The sequence below is a fragment of the Capra hircus genome, chromosome 28 (genome assembly GCF_001704415.2).
Source record: "Capra hircus breed San Clemente chromosome 28, ASM170441v1, whole genome shotgun sequence".
NCBI classification, from domain to species: Eukaryota; Metazoa; Chordata; class Mammalia; order Artiodactyla; family Bovidae; genus Capra; species Capra hircus.
Genome location: NC_030835.1, coordinates 17168009 through 17183552, shown reverse-complemented (window position 1 = coordinate 17183552; position 15544 = coordinate 17168009). Strand labels below are relative to the sequence as shown.

The 15544-nt window shown below is 37.7% G+C and overlaps 1 protein-coding gene across 4 annotated transcripts in view; it reads right to left on the bottom strand.

The window, feature by feature from the left end:
* Positions 1-15544, bottom strand: part of MICU1 (mitochondrial calcium uptake 1) — a 226954-nt gene that overhangs the window by 37116 nt on the left and 174294 nt on the right. For all 4 annotated transcript variants that reach the window (XM_005699177.3, XM_013975660.2, XM_013975661.2 and 1 more), the window contains one exon: positions 5472-5609. In XM_005699177.3, coding sequence (XP_005699234.1) covers positions 5472-5609 — 138 coding nt within the window. The remainder of the gene's footprint in view (positions 1-5471; positions 5610-15544) is intronic.

Genomic DNA, 15544 nt, shown 5'->3' with positions numbered 1-15544 from the left:
CAGTGAATGAGATCGTTGGATGGCATCACCGACTCAATGGACTTGAGTTTGGCTGGACTCCGGGAGCTGGTGATGGAAAGGGAGGCCTGCCGTGCTGCAGTCCATGGGGTCGCAGAGCTGGACACGACTGAGTGACTAAACTGAACCTAACTGGAACAATAGGTCAAAGTCCAGAATAAGCTGTCAGGCTCATTCTAAAAACTAGTAGTAATGAATTTACTCAGTTATGCTCTGAAATATATTCTCTTCTCTGGTATGTATAGGGTCTTGAGGGATAGGAAATAGGGAAAAGGCTGGCCACATCTTGAATGCTATACCAACATAGTGGTTTTGGTGGACACCCAATAATTGGGGTTGCTGCTGTAGCTGCTAAGTCGCTTCAGTCGTGTCTGACTCTGTGCAACCCCATAGATGGCAGCCCACCAGGCTCCCCCGTCCCTGGGATTCTCCAGGCAAGAACACTGGAGTGGGTTCCCATTTCCCTGTCCAATGCAGGAAAGTGGAAAGTGAAAGTGAAGTCGCTCAGTTGTGTCCAACCCTCAGTGATCCCATGGACTGTAGCCCACCAGGCTCCTCTGTCCATGGGATTTTCCAGGCAAGAGTACTGGAGTGGGGTGCCATTGCCTTCTCCGAGTTTCTCAAACGTTCTGGGATCAATGTTTCTAGAATCTGACATTTTATGAAGACCACAATGTGGGTTCAACTCTCAAGTATCTGAAAGAACATGTGAACAGAAGAGACCACATGAATATTATCCATAGAAAACAAGAAAAGTAAATAACCTAATAGGTTTATTATGTCTTTATGAGGGTACATACTATACATTCATCAATGCATCTGATAAACAACTGCCTGTGAGACATCATACAGAGGATGGCAAAGATGAGCAGGATAGTGCTTTTAAGAGGCCCAAAGTTGAGTGAGTTGTATTATAATTATTTATTATGTCTTCCTCCACTATGAGAACAGACAGCTGGTTTTGCTCATTCTTATATTCCCAGTATTTAGAAGAGTGCCTGGCACATGGGTGCTCAATAAATATTGATATGAAATTAGATGGTTCTTTGCATAGATATATGTTTTATTAGACTATTACAGACTACATATTTCTTGAGGATAGGCTATGGCTTTATCTTTTATCCTACAGTACCTGGTTTTGAATATAGCAATCTCTGCCACTGAACTGTAACTTTCAATTCATTCTTGAGTGGATTTGCTAAATTATTAAAGCTTGTGGCGTCTGCACTCTTAACCATAGAGAATCAACACTGTGAACTACACCTATGAAGTCTCAGGAAAGTCTCTTTCCTTTAATGAGGAGAAGATGGTAATTTGAAGGATGGAAAATTTAAAAAAATTTTAAGTTGAGTCACATTTGACCTAGAAGAAAAATTCACAGAAAAAAAAGACAGTGAAGGGAATGGGGAAACTCTGATAGAGGTTAGGGACTAATCTTGAAAACAAAGCCAAAACAAAACATGTTTTCCATAAAACAAAAAAAGAAAGAAAGAAAAGAAAAATCTGCCTTTGTTAAATAAGAAACATGGTGGTTACTCAGCATGAACAGAGTCATTTTTCCTGGCACGGCAGGCTCCCCAATTCCTCCAGCTATTACTCAGGGACAGAACTAGAGACACTGATGAAGCAGACTTTTCCAGCCCAGTGGCTGGCAAGCTTCACTGCACATTAGAATCACCTGGGGAGACTTTTAAGCACTACTGATGCCTGGACCCACCCACTGAGCTTCTGATTTAGTTGATTTGAAGAGGGTCTCAACAACCACATTTCTGAAAAGTTCCCCAAGTGAGTCTACTGGAAAACCAGGTCCAGAGGACTGCATTAGAGGAAGAGTATGGTTAGGAAAAACGGAATTTTGTTAGAGAAGGGACAAGATCTGTAATAGGAAGCCTCAGATTTTAGTCCAGATTGTGGGCAGATCATTAATTTCTCTTCTTCTCTGTCTCTATAATCTCAAAGGCAAAATGAGATCTAGCAAAGCTGTTACAAACACACACACAAAAAATGGCTGTGAAGCACTGCATGGTCACTAATATGCAAATATTTAGTTAATAACACCACTAGGACCTTCAATCTTTTAGTTCTGGTTTGAAATTTTGTACAGAACCCCACACAGAAAGTGACTAACATGTGCCAAATGAAAACTTACATTTTCATGTTAACAAATCCAGAGTGGAATAAAGGAAGCAATTAGGAAGCAGATAGTCATTCCCCTATAATGGGAAATGGTCCCAGAGAGATGGACTGGTAACCTTAGGAGGAAAAGCCCTTCATTAACTGTCATTTTAGTTAATTGCTATGTTCACAAATTATTTAACCAACAAGAGAGTACAATCAATCTCCATCTCCTTGCTAAAGCAGGCTAGAAATTCTGGGCCAGAAATAATTTAGCACCCCAGATTTTTATCACCTGACAAAGTTTGTCTTTTCACTTCAGGGCTTTTTTGCAAGGCCTTTGGGTCCTAAATTAACTCCTGCCAAAGCTAGAATACTTTTATTTCTTCAAGGGAGATGTCTCCAACACCCAATTTATTGCTTTAAAATATAAATTCATATCAAAACATGAATTAACCTATCATGATAGATAATGTTGTTTAGTTACCAAGTGGTGTCTGACTGTTTTGCAACCCCATGGGCTGTAGCCCACAAGGATCCTCTGGTCCATGGGATTTTTCAGGCAAGAATACTAAAGCGGATTGCCATTTCCTTCTCCAGGGGATCTTTCTGACCCAGGGACAAAACCTGTGTCTCCTGCACTGGCAGGCTGATTCTCTACCACTGAGACACTTGGGGAGTGATAGAAAATTATTTTAAGGTCAAATCAATGCCAGGACCAAAACTTAAAAAATAAGTTTGGTCGGGGATCTCCCTGGTGGTTCAGTGGTTAGGATTCCATGCTTCCAATGCAGGGATGGGGGTGGGGCGTTGTAGGTTGGATCCCTGGTGGGGGTGTATGCTGTGTGGTGCAGCCAAAACATTAAAAAAGGGTCAGGTCAACAAAAAGGGGTATTCCCTACAAAATTCACCTAGATATTTGTGATCAACTTTCTGAAATTATAACTTCCAATAGATATGAGCTGTGTACTAGGCAATATAGGAGTTCTCTTTAGGAGAGAAGCATTGTCCTCTGTCACTTTCTGTTAAGGAGTCTTCCTTCATAGCTAAGAGAACAGCTTCAGACCGGCTGGACTGCTCAGAGAAGCTGACACTTTCTCTCAGAATCCAGCCTGCTCTCAGTTGCAGTCCACAGCCTGTTCAGAGGTCCTTTCAGCTTTTCAACACCCAAGGTACGGAGGAAAAACTCTAGCTGATAAGAACTGCTTTCCACCAACATGGGGGTGATGCTATTCAAGCAAGATTTCCTGCACAAAGACTAACAAAACGGAAATAAGCCCAGGCAATTCTATTTCTTACTGAGTCTTTAGAGTTTAGAGCCTGCATAGAGGACAAGGGTCTCAGTTTACGAGGCCAGTTAAGTGATCTATCCAACGTCCACAGAAACTTCTGAGGCAGGACTTGAAGTCAAGTCTTCTAGCTCCGTGTCTATTGTATCACCCTACCTTAGCAATCCCTCATGGAACATGTTTAATGTTAGGTCAATTTTCCAGGCACGGCTAAGTGGTAATTGTTGTCATGTGGAAAGGGTATTGGGCTGAAAATGAGATCTGGGGTCTAGCCCTTGCATTGCTGTGTGTGTTTGTGTATGTGTGTCTCTGTGTGTGTGTACATGATCTTTAAAAGATCTGGCCTCTTTACTAGTTTTTGGTTCAGTTTGTTCATCCCACTGCCTAGAAAACCCCAGACACTGACTCAGTTCTACCATCTGCTTCTTCCTGTACCAGGTACAGCTCTGAAGGCTCTCACAGAGCAGTGTTGACTAGTGTCACCACAAACCCATGGTCCCAATCTCAATGCTGCTCAAAAAGGACCCACTCATCTCCTCCTGAAATCTCTAATCATCATAGTCTCAGCCTTTTGCTTCTATGCTTGCTCCTTTCCAAACTATTCTTCATAAAGCATCCAGAGTTGTCTCTTTAAACATACACACAACTAAGCTATTTCCCTGCTCACAACTCTTTAATAGCTTCTCATTGCACTGTGAATAAAACCCAAACTCATTCCACGCGCTACAAGGTCTTGCAGGTTCTTGCCCTCATCTTCCTCTCAGATCTCATCTCAGGCCATGCTCCTCTTTGTTAGTATTCATCAACCACAATAATCCCCGTTTAGCTCCCTACACATGCCAGATTTCATCTTTCCTGCTTGTTATGGACTGAATATTTGTGCCCTCTCACCCCTGAAACTTAATACACTGAAGCCTTAACCCCCACTGTGGCTGTATTAGGAGATGGGGCCTCTAAAACAATAATTAAGGTTAAATGAGGTCACAATGCTGGGGCCCCAATCAGATAGGATTAGTGTCCTTATAAGAAGACACATTACAGAGCATGTTCTCTCTCTATAAACACTAAGGAAAGGTAATGTGAAGACAGAGCAAGAAGGTGGCTGTCTACAGAAGAAAGCTTTCATGAGAAACCCAATTTGCTGACACATTGATAACAGACTTCTAACCTCCAGACCAGTGAGAAAACAAATTTCTGTTTTTTAAGCCACCCCGTCTATAGTATTTTGCTATAGGAGTCCAAGCAGAGTTAATATAACTACTGCCTCAGAGTTTTAAACATACGCTATTTCCTTCTTTCCAGAACCTCCCTCTTCCTTCTTCCTTCCTTTTTTTCAACTTCCTCACTTTCTGTTTAATATGCCTTCCAATTGGACCACTGTAATAAAACAACTCTCCCAAAGGTCACCATTTCACCAAAACCAATGGGTATTTATCATTTTATTTTACTGGACCCTCTCTTTCCCATGGGACACTGTAGATCCCTTAGTTTTTGAACCCTCGTCTTCCCTGGCTTTGATTTCAATACTTTCTCTAGGTACTCCTCTAACCATTTCCTCAAGATTTCATTCTGGAACTGCTTAAATGTTAGTGTTCCACTTGATCTTGCCCTTGGCTCATGGTTCTATAATGTTCTTCTTGGATAACTTCATCAATCTTCATGATTTTAATTCTAATAGTGTGTTGATGATTCCCAAACCCAGCTCAGTCCTCTAAAATAGATTTGAATATTCAACTGCTGGTTAACCATCTCTACTTGGGTAGTCCACCAGCACCTTAAACTCAAGATATCTACAACTGAACTCTATATCTCCCCATGGTGAACCAGTCTCTTTCTTTCAATTCACTATTTCAGTTCATGGTCACATTGTGATCTGAACAAAAAAACCTAGGGTCATTCGAGGCTATTCCTTCTTCTTCAAAACTGCTTTTTTATTTTCAAGTGCCAGAAATAAATTAGTCATAATTAGCCACTAGTTCACTCTCATTATGTTAGTACCTTTGCAGTAACAATATGCTCTCTTGGTTTCCTCTAGGCAAAGATACCTACCTTTCCCTCTTTGAAGTGCTTCTTGAGCTGCTTCTGCATGGCAGTCAGCTTCTTGGACTGCACTCCACTGTAAGCCAGCAGCATGCCACCAAACTGCCTCTCAGTGATTCTCCCATCCACAGGGTCATGGCGTTCAAACTGGAAAGTGAACAGAAAGAGTGCTCACAGGGTCAAATGGGAACTATTTTGAAATGGGATGTGGAATGATCAACTGTTGGATTCTGAGAACAGCTGGTGGCTGGGATCATATTTTGAACTATAATTCTCACCAAGATTTAAAAAAATTAGAAACAGAATATTTGCGTTTATATTCCAGATCTGCCGCCAAGTTACCCAACTACTCTAGGAGTCAATTTTCTCACCAATAAAACAGCTGCTATAACATCTCCTATATCTTCTAGATCAGGAACTTCCTTGTGAGAATAAAAACAATGCCAGAACTCCATTCAAATTCATTAGTAATATTATTAGTAATAAGTGCTCTCTGGATCATCCACATCTCTGTTACTCAGAGAAAACTTAAAAGCTAATTATTATAAATTTGATCAATTGTACATACCAGTTCCTTGATCTGTACTTAGTATTGTTATACAGACCTCTGAAGACTTTAAAGAAGAGCAATGTGTTTTCCAGTTTTCCCCCAAATGGTAATCAAATGTCAGAACATCAACAGAGCTTGAAAAAAAATGTATAGAGCATATGATGCCTCAATTAGACATGCATACTTATCACAAAGCTACAAAAAATCATTAAGCATATTTAAATATGCAGATAGAAAGGCTAAGCACAAAAAACTTCAAGCTAACCTAAGTAATATCAGAAAACTAAGACTGTCATTTAAAAACAGAGAGAAGTTATCTCAATACCAGCTGCAGTGTTAATGATATATATAAATGCCTAAATAATAAAATGGCTAAAATGGGCCTACAAACCAATTAGAAAGCCACATGATTTCAACACGGTAAAATTTCCCAATGGTTTTATTAGAAAATAACAGTTACAAAGAAACTTTCACATTTCTACATGATAGGGCAAAATCTTATTCTCCTAAGAGAGTTATATATAGACATAAGACACAGCTAAGTAAGATCAAGTCAACAAACATTTCCTGAATGTCTACTAGTTATCTAGCACTGTTAAGTCACTGTAGGGTACAGGAAAGAAGATTCAGTTTCTGTCCTTAGGAACTTTACCATCTAGTAACAAGATAAGGTTTACACGTAAGATATAAAATAAGGAAGTATATAGTTAAGGGTGAAAGTCTCTCTCAGTTTTTATTTCCTTGCTTAGTTTAGTAAATTGATATACACTTTGTCTCCTCATTGGTCAGACTATGTCAGTGAGCAAGACACACTAATTACATTTGAACAACAGTAATCATTTGCTGTTAGTATACTATGAACCAGGTACTTCACTCATACAGTCTTTCATTTAATTGCTGTAACAATCCTATGGAGTAGATATTATCAGCTCCATTTTACAGCTGAGAAAACTGAGGTAGATGAAGTTAGAGTCGGGAGTCATATGTGGCTCTGTCTGGAACCACAGACTGTTATCTCAATAACATACTATTTCCTCCTTCTAAACACTAGTACATATTCATCCTATAGGATAGCAATATGTTGTTTTGGATAAACTTATAAAGCAAGGGTGCTTAGTCATATTTGAGTGAGAAGCAAAACTCTTTCCATAGAAATCAGCATCATCAATACTAAGCAAAAGCCTCGGTTTTAACTCAACCACTCAGTATTTCATGTTGGCCACACCATCACTTCCACAGAGCTGATTAATTTTTGACAATACCAAAAGTTTTCAGGACTTAATTTAAGTTTGATTTATGATTCAGTTAGCCACCCTGAAACAAAAATGGAGGACTGATAAAATTTTTTTAAATGAACATACTTTCTGCAATGTTTAAATCAGATTTTCAGTGACATGTGACACCCGGGCCAAACTGGGCTTCTTCAAGGCATGTGAAACAAAGCTGCCATTCCTGTTCTCCTAGGCTTCTACTATTTAGTGCATTCATTTTATCTTTATCTGGGAGATTTCACAGTTGTAGAGAAATCCCATACATTTGAATTAGAGGAGTTAAGTTTTATCCCCCAAGATAGATTCAAGGTTGCAATGTCTCTTTTTACAGTGTTGGCAGCAGCAGCAGTGTGCTCAGGCTTATGAAAGCCTGCATTCATCTGCTCTCCACAGGGGTATAAACCTCACCTCTGCCACGTCTCAAAACAGTAAAAACAATTTCCAGTGGAGATCCCCAAGTAACAATTCCAGTGCTCAAATTAGCATTTTTACTAATGTTCTTTGAAAACACAGACTTGTCTTTTTCTATCATTATTGTTATTGTTAATATTTTGATGTGGTTGGACATACATGAAAGGGCGTGAAAGTGAAAGTGTCCGACTCTTTGCAACACCATGGACTGTTGCCTGCCAGGCTCCTCTATCCATGGAATTCTACAGGCCAGAAAACTGGAGTGGGTAGTTTTTCCCCTCTCCAGTGGATCTTCCCAACCCAGGGATTGAACCCAGGTGTCTCAAACTGCAGGCAGATTCTGCACTGTCTGAGCCACCAGGAAAGCCTAAGAACTATAAAACTCAGATCCAAGCAGTATAGCCCACTTCAAAGTTCACTACCTTCTCTATAATTAAGATTTGGAGCAGCACTAAAGACCTACTAGGCCAGGGAGCTTCAAGGGTAGTTTCTCAAGGACCTGAATTAGGGCTACATTTTCCAGGGCAATAGCTTGACATCATGTGGCACCACATGAATATAATCCCCAAGGTCATGAGAGGGTCTTTGGGGAAAGATAGATTATTACAAAATTATCACAGTGTAGAAAGCTTCTAATTATACATCTGGAAGCAATTCAAATGATTGGCTTGTATTTTATTTACCAGATATCGACAAAGCCTCTTAAGTTCTACTTTAGTAGGACAATTAAGAAATTCCATTCTATTTGATCCTGTGGCACAGAATACGTATGTTCTAGGGTACCACCCACAATTTTCACTGCTCCTTCAGACTGTATTAACAAAGCTACAGTAATAGAAATAGCATGGTACTGGCATGATACCAGACATAAAGATGAGTGGAACAAAAGAGCCCAGAAATAAACTCACACACCCTGGGGTTAACTAATATGACACGGGGATAAGAAAACACCATGGAGAAAAGGCTATTCTTTCAATAAGTGGTGCTGGGAAAACTGGAAAGACGTAGAAAATAATGAGATTAGAACATTCCCTCCTATCATATATAAAACATTCCACATATAAAAACAAACTCAAGATGGTTTAAAGATCTAAACATAAAACTCCCAGAAAAAAACAGTTTGACATAAATTGTAGCAGTATTTTCTTGGATCAGTCTTCTAAGACAAGAAATAACATAAAAAGATAAACATAAAAAGAAATAACATTAAAATGAAGTAAAAAAGAAATAACATAAAAAAATAAACAAATGGGACCCAATTAAACTTAAAAGTTTTTGCTCAGCAAAGGAACCATCGACAAAAAGACAACCTATGGGATGGAAGAAAATATTTGTAAATGATGAGAAGGGGTTAATATCCAAAATATACAAACAGCCTATACAAGTCAGTATCAAAAAAATCCAATCAGAAAATGGGCAGAAGACCTGAATAGACATTTTTCCAAAGAAGAAATACAGATGGCTAACACGCACATGAAAAGATACTCTATATCATTAATTATTAAAGAAATGTGTAAATCAAAACCACAATGAGGTATCAAGTCACACCTGTCAGATTGTCTATCATCAAAAAGTTTACAAATAAATGGTGGAGAAGGTATGGAGAAAAGGGAACTCTCTTCCTATACTGCTGGTGCAAATGTAAATTGGTGCAGGCTATTGAGGTCCTTTAATGGACCGGAACCTGGTGGTCCAGAGTCGAGATAAGAAAGTAAAGGAGAGAGAAAGAGGCCGATATTCCTTGGTTTATGCAGAAAACCAATAAAGCTCCTGACACGGGGCTTGCGCTGTTCATGAAGGCACCTGGCGCCCTCTCAACGGGGTGAAGGCACAGAGTGCCTTCTTGAGAGGGTCTCAGAAGCCTGGGCAGGAAAGTGAGCACAGCAGGCTTCTGCGCTCCAGAGAAATAGCCTGAGAGAGAGAGAGAGAGAGAGAGATAGAGAGAGAGAGAGAGACACGGGGACCCAAGCTCTGATGGAGCAAAGATGTTTTATTCAACATGTGTGAGTACTTATACTGTCTTACAAGGTAGCTATTTTCAGCAGAGATAAAATCAAAACTTACAAGTTATCAAGGAAACATGGGGTCATCCATATAAGACAGAGAGGGTAGTAAATAATCACTTTTAACTCTATGGGTCATAAAAAGGAAGACGGTTGTAAACAGTTACTTATCACCGTATGTAAAAACTAACGAAGGAAATGCATGCATTCCCAAGCCCCCGGGGGTAGTGTGCTACTCCACTTAATTCCTGAATACTCAGGAATTAATAAGGGACAGAGGATTCATGACAGATCCAAAACAGCACACAGGAAGCCTCCTATTAAATGCTTCCTGACAGCAGGTCACTACAGAAAACAGTGTGGAAGTTCATTAAAAAACTAAAAACAGAACCACTATATGACCCATCAATTCAACTCCTAGGTATACCTATCTGAAAAAAATGAAAACACTAATTCAAAAGACACATGCACCCCAATGTTCATACCAGCACTATTTACAATAACCAAGACATGGAAGGAACTCAAGTGCCATCAACAGATGATGGAATTAAGAAGATGCAGTATATATATAAACATATATATATATGCAATGGGATACTACTCAGCCATAAAAAGAATGAAATAGTCATTTACAGTAATATGGGTGAATCTAGAGAACATTATGCTTAGTGAAATAAGTCAGAGAAGGACAAATACTATTATCACTTACATGTGGAATCTAAAAATAATACAAATGAATGTATATATACAATAGACACAGACTCAAAGATACAGAAAGTAAACTTATGATTATCAAAGAGGAGATGAAAGGAGAGACAGACAAATTAGGGGTATGGGCCTAATAGACACAAACTACTATATACAAAATGTTAAGCAATAAAGATATATTGTAGAACATAAGAAATTATATCTATTATCTTATAGTAATCTATAATGGCGTATAATCTGCAAAAATACTGAATCACTATGCTGTACACCTGTAATGAACACAATATTGTAAACTGACTATACTTCAATAAAACAAACAAACAAAGAAATTCTAACCTGTTGGATCCTGTGGCACAGAACATGTACGTTCAAGCACACTACCCACCATTTGCATGGCTTCCCTGAGTCTAGGAATAGAGCTGAACAGCCTAGCATTTTCTCTTCTGTGCCACTGCCACTTTCTCAAATGGATACAAGCTGTTGGCTTCCTGTTGTTCCCCAGGGGGCTGCAGGGCAGGGAAGCAGGGGACAGAGAAGAGGAGCCAAAAAACTGTCTGCAAGATTTTCCATCGGTTTCTGACCACACTGTGCCTCTCACTCCCATCCTTGCCCCTTGTTGAGAGAAAGAACAGTTCTGTGGAAGGACAGATGGTATGTGTGTGTATACACACACACACACACACACACACACACACACACACGAGAGAGAGAGAGAGAGATGAAATGATTTAAGGAAGAAGGGAAGCTAGGAAGAAAACATGTACTATGAACAAAGGCCAAAATAAGATTAGAAAATTGTAAAAGAAAAAAGAAATCAGTATCTGCAAGTGGGTCTTGACTTATTAAAGCCTTTTGAGGTTAATATAGTTCAACAAATATAAAATTATTCTCTATCACAAAATTACATTTCAGGAGACTCTGTCTACCCCTCAGAGTAAATCCTGCCCTTTTACAAGTATAGGCTTTTCCTAGCTTCTGAACTGTACAATTCAAGTAATGCATAGTAATCTCAAGCCACTGAGCTGAATACATCTATGTTTTCCCATCTGACAGTATTTGGATTTTGAGATGTGAATCATGTCACTGCTGCTACTACTAGGAGTCTCAGAAAAACTGTTTTGGAAAAATGATTTCAGGCCAAGTTCTCTACTGCAAACCACCCAGCGAACATGACATGTTTAAATATGAAATCTATGTTTCTACAATTGGTAAGTGACATTAGAGAGCCCCAGGTCAAATCACCTTAATCTTAAGGTATGAATTTTCTTAATCTTTAAATACAAGATGCATCTTCATTGTCAATAATTAATATGACTGTCTTTTGGCTAAGGAGGAAGGCCTATAATTTGAAGGCAACATGATTCAGTGCCCTGAGCAAGGGCCAAAACAATCCATTGGCATCTAGGGCCATGAGATTATAGATTACCAAATTTTTAACTTGCTAGACTCTTCTACTTCAAATCCAAGGATTCTTTCCATTTAAAAATGGTTTTAAAGAAAATTCATGCTGGTGAGCAAATCAAGTGACTAAAAGACATGAGTACCAATCACACAGTTAGATCAGAAAAAGATTAACTTTATAGTCTGATTGTCAAAGTTAAGAAAATAACAAGACTAATTCATGAACTTAATATAGGATAATAAAAATCAGGATGTATTTGACTAAAGGTGTTGGAGAAAAATATTTTAGATCTGGAACAAAGGAATTCAAGGTTTGATAAGTTTTGGTTTCATTCCATGCAAAGTAATATATTTAAATGACTAGGAATATAGATTTTAGAATCAGCTGCCTGGGTCTGAATTTCAGCTTGAACCCATACTTACTGCTGTGACTTACTTTCTCTAAGAATTTAACTTCTCATCAAAAAAAAAAAAAAAGATAATATTCACAACCTCAAAGTGTTATAAGGATTAATTGGGATAATGTGTGCGGAGAAATTAGTACAGAGTTTGGTGCACAGTTTGAATTCCAATAAATGTAGCAATTAATATTCTTATCACCATATCACTTCTCAGGAAAGTGCCTCAATTGATTATTCTCTTCTTTTTTTAAAAATATAAATTTATTTATTTTAATTGGAGGTTAATTACTTTACAATATTGTATTGGTTTTGCCATACATCAACATGAATCCGCCTCTTCTTAATAAGTGTTAACTAAGTTCAGCTTACTAGGTCTCACTTCTCTTTTCATAACTGCTTTCGCCCCGTCTCTGTTTACAGACTACTACTTTCATATTTGAAAAGCAGAAAAAGTGAATGTAACAAATATCATTTGTTATACAACATAATAGAATAATTCCTAGATTAAACTACCTAGAGGAGGCTGAAGCAGAACAGCTTAATAAGACCTGTATCCTGGCCATATATTACTAGACAGAAAACTTTCATAAAGGAGGTGCACAATAAATATTTAGTAAGTGAACAGAGGTAGAACACTAGAAAATTAATTCACAGCACAGTGTTCTACTGTTGAGAGTATTTCCTATCTGAGGCAAGGATTACCTCTCCATTTCTCCCTTAACCCCTACTTCCACAATATTGATTTCTACAAGAATATGCTTGAGAATGTCATTAAATATGACTAGTCAGTAATATATTTGAGTGCTTACTAATGTTCCAGGTGCTGTCCTAAGAACTTACCTTATGTAATTCTCACAATGTTATATAACAGGTATTATTATTATTGTTTTATTTTATAGACATGGACACACAAGCAGAGAGAAGTTAAATAACTTGCTCATACAGTTAATCTGGTGAGAAATTTCTCTTTCGGCTCAATCAAAACAGTTTATGTGCTTTCTTATCTTAAAGGCATCAACAATCATATTTCCTTTCTTACCCTGGTTACGGAAAGCTTAGTCAAGTTTGTGACTTACCTCTAACAAGAACAGGAGTTTACAACTTATGTTTTTCATAATAATCTTACTCCTGGCTTTCTCTTAACCTTCTTCCATTTTTTAACTTTCATTTCTCAGCAAATTTTATTTTATTTTTGTTTCACTGAATATATTCTTTAGGGCTTTATTAAACCCTTTTTTGAACAAAGCAGGGTATAAAAAAGTGGTGTTGGACATCTCTGCTATTTCAGTTTTTGGTTATAATAAATATCACCACTGGGATCAAGTTTTTCTGTATTTTTCATCATTATTTTTGCATTGATCTCTAGAAATGAATTATGAAATAAACATCTATAGGCTCTTTTAATTTTTGACTATGAAATATTTGATATATACAAATAATACACATGATAGACAAGTCGTGAAGCATAATAACTAAAAAACTTCCATGAATTTACCACTAATCTGAGAGGAAGCATTAGCACAAATAGTTGAAGTTCATCTCTCTGCCTCCCCTAAGAGGTAACATCATTGGACTTCATTTTTTACTACCTTGCTATCTTTGTTTAGTTTAAAACACATGAACAATATTGTTTATTTCTTCTTTCTTCTGAACTTTATAAAATGTTATCAGAGTGGATGTATTCTTCTGTGATTTTCTTTTTTTCAATTTACCGTTGTACTTTTAGAATTCATTCATGTTGGCACATTTAAGCATGCTTCTTTCATTCTTACTCTATTGTTGATTTCTATTATTTGAAAATATCACTATCAGTTTTCCTATAAATGGACATCTGAGTTATTGTCAGCCTTTTTATAAGGCTATTATGAATATTCTTATATCAGTGTCCTGGCGAAACAGCAACAAGAGTTCCAAGGCTAGAGCATGTATGCAGAAGTGGAACTCCTGTCTTATCAAGATAATATCTAATTACTCGCCAAAAGAATCACACCAATACTTTTCATCACTATGTATAAGAGCTCTCTTTGTTTCATACTTTCACCAGTACTTGGTGTCGTCAGACTTTTTATTTTTTGCCAATCTAGTGTGTGTAAAAATAGTAGGCATAAATTTTTTAATGCTTTTGATATATATTGCTTAATTTCTAGAATGATGTATTGCTTTATAATCCTAATAGTATATGAGAACACCCTTGATAACATCAAGTATAATTTTTAAAAATCTCTGCTAGAGTAAAAATGGTAACCCATTTAAATTAGCATTTCTTTGATTACTAGTGAGGCTGACCATTTTTCAAATATGTGTACTGGTCATTTCTATTTCTTCCTCTGAATTTTCTACCTTCTTTGCCTATTTATTTACAGAATTGCTGATATATGTCTCATTAATTTATAAGATTAAAAATATTTGCCCTGTATTAATACAGTGTAAGTTTTTTCACCCAGTTCGCCCATCTTTCAATTTTGCTTAAGTCTGCTTTAAATCTTCATTGTGGTGAACACATGGATCTATTTGCCACTTGTTTCACTGGCTTATAGCTAGTAACTCTTTTCCTGTTAGATAACAGGCTAACTAAGCATTGATTTATCATTTCTTGATTTAAAAAAAGGAAACATAACCTAAAATATTAAAACATATTCTTCGGTGTCAATCAATGAAAGTGATTAAATCCTCAGAACAAAGGTAAGCTTTGCTTTAAAAAGTCCTCCGGATACTGGGTGAAGTCAGTCAGACAGAGAAAGACAAATATCATATGATACTGCTTATATGTGGAATCTAAAGAAAAGGTATAAATTAACTTATTTACAAAACACAGAGTTACAGATGAAGAAAACAAACTAATGGCTACCAAGGGGGGGAAAAAGGGGACGGATAAATTGGGAGGTTGGGACTGACATATACACACTACTATTTAAAAAATATGTGTGCGTGTGTGCACGCGTGTGCGCGTGCATCCCTGCGCGCGCATGCTCAGTCACTTCAGTCGGGTCTGACTCTTTGCAACCCCATGGATCATAGCCTGCCAAGCTCCTCTGTCCATGTTATTTTCCTGGCAAGAATACTGGAGTGTGTTGCCATGCCCTTTAGGGGATCTGCCTAACCCAGGGATCAGACCCACGTCTCCTGCACTGCCAGCAGGTTCTTTGCTTGCTGAGCCACTGGGGACAGATAACTAATAAGGACCTACTGTACAGCACAGGGTACTCTACTCAATATTCTGTAATGATCTATATGGGAAAATAATTTTAAAAAGAGTGGATATATGTTATGTATAACTGAGTCACTTTGCTGTACAGCAGAAACTAGGACAACATTGTAAATCAACAACTATACTCCA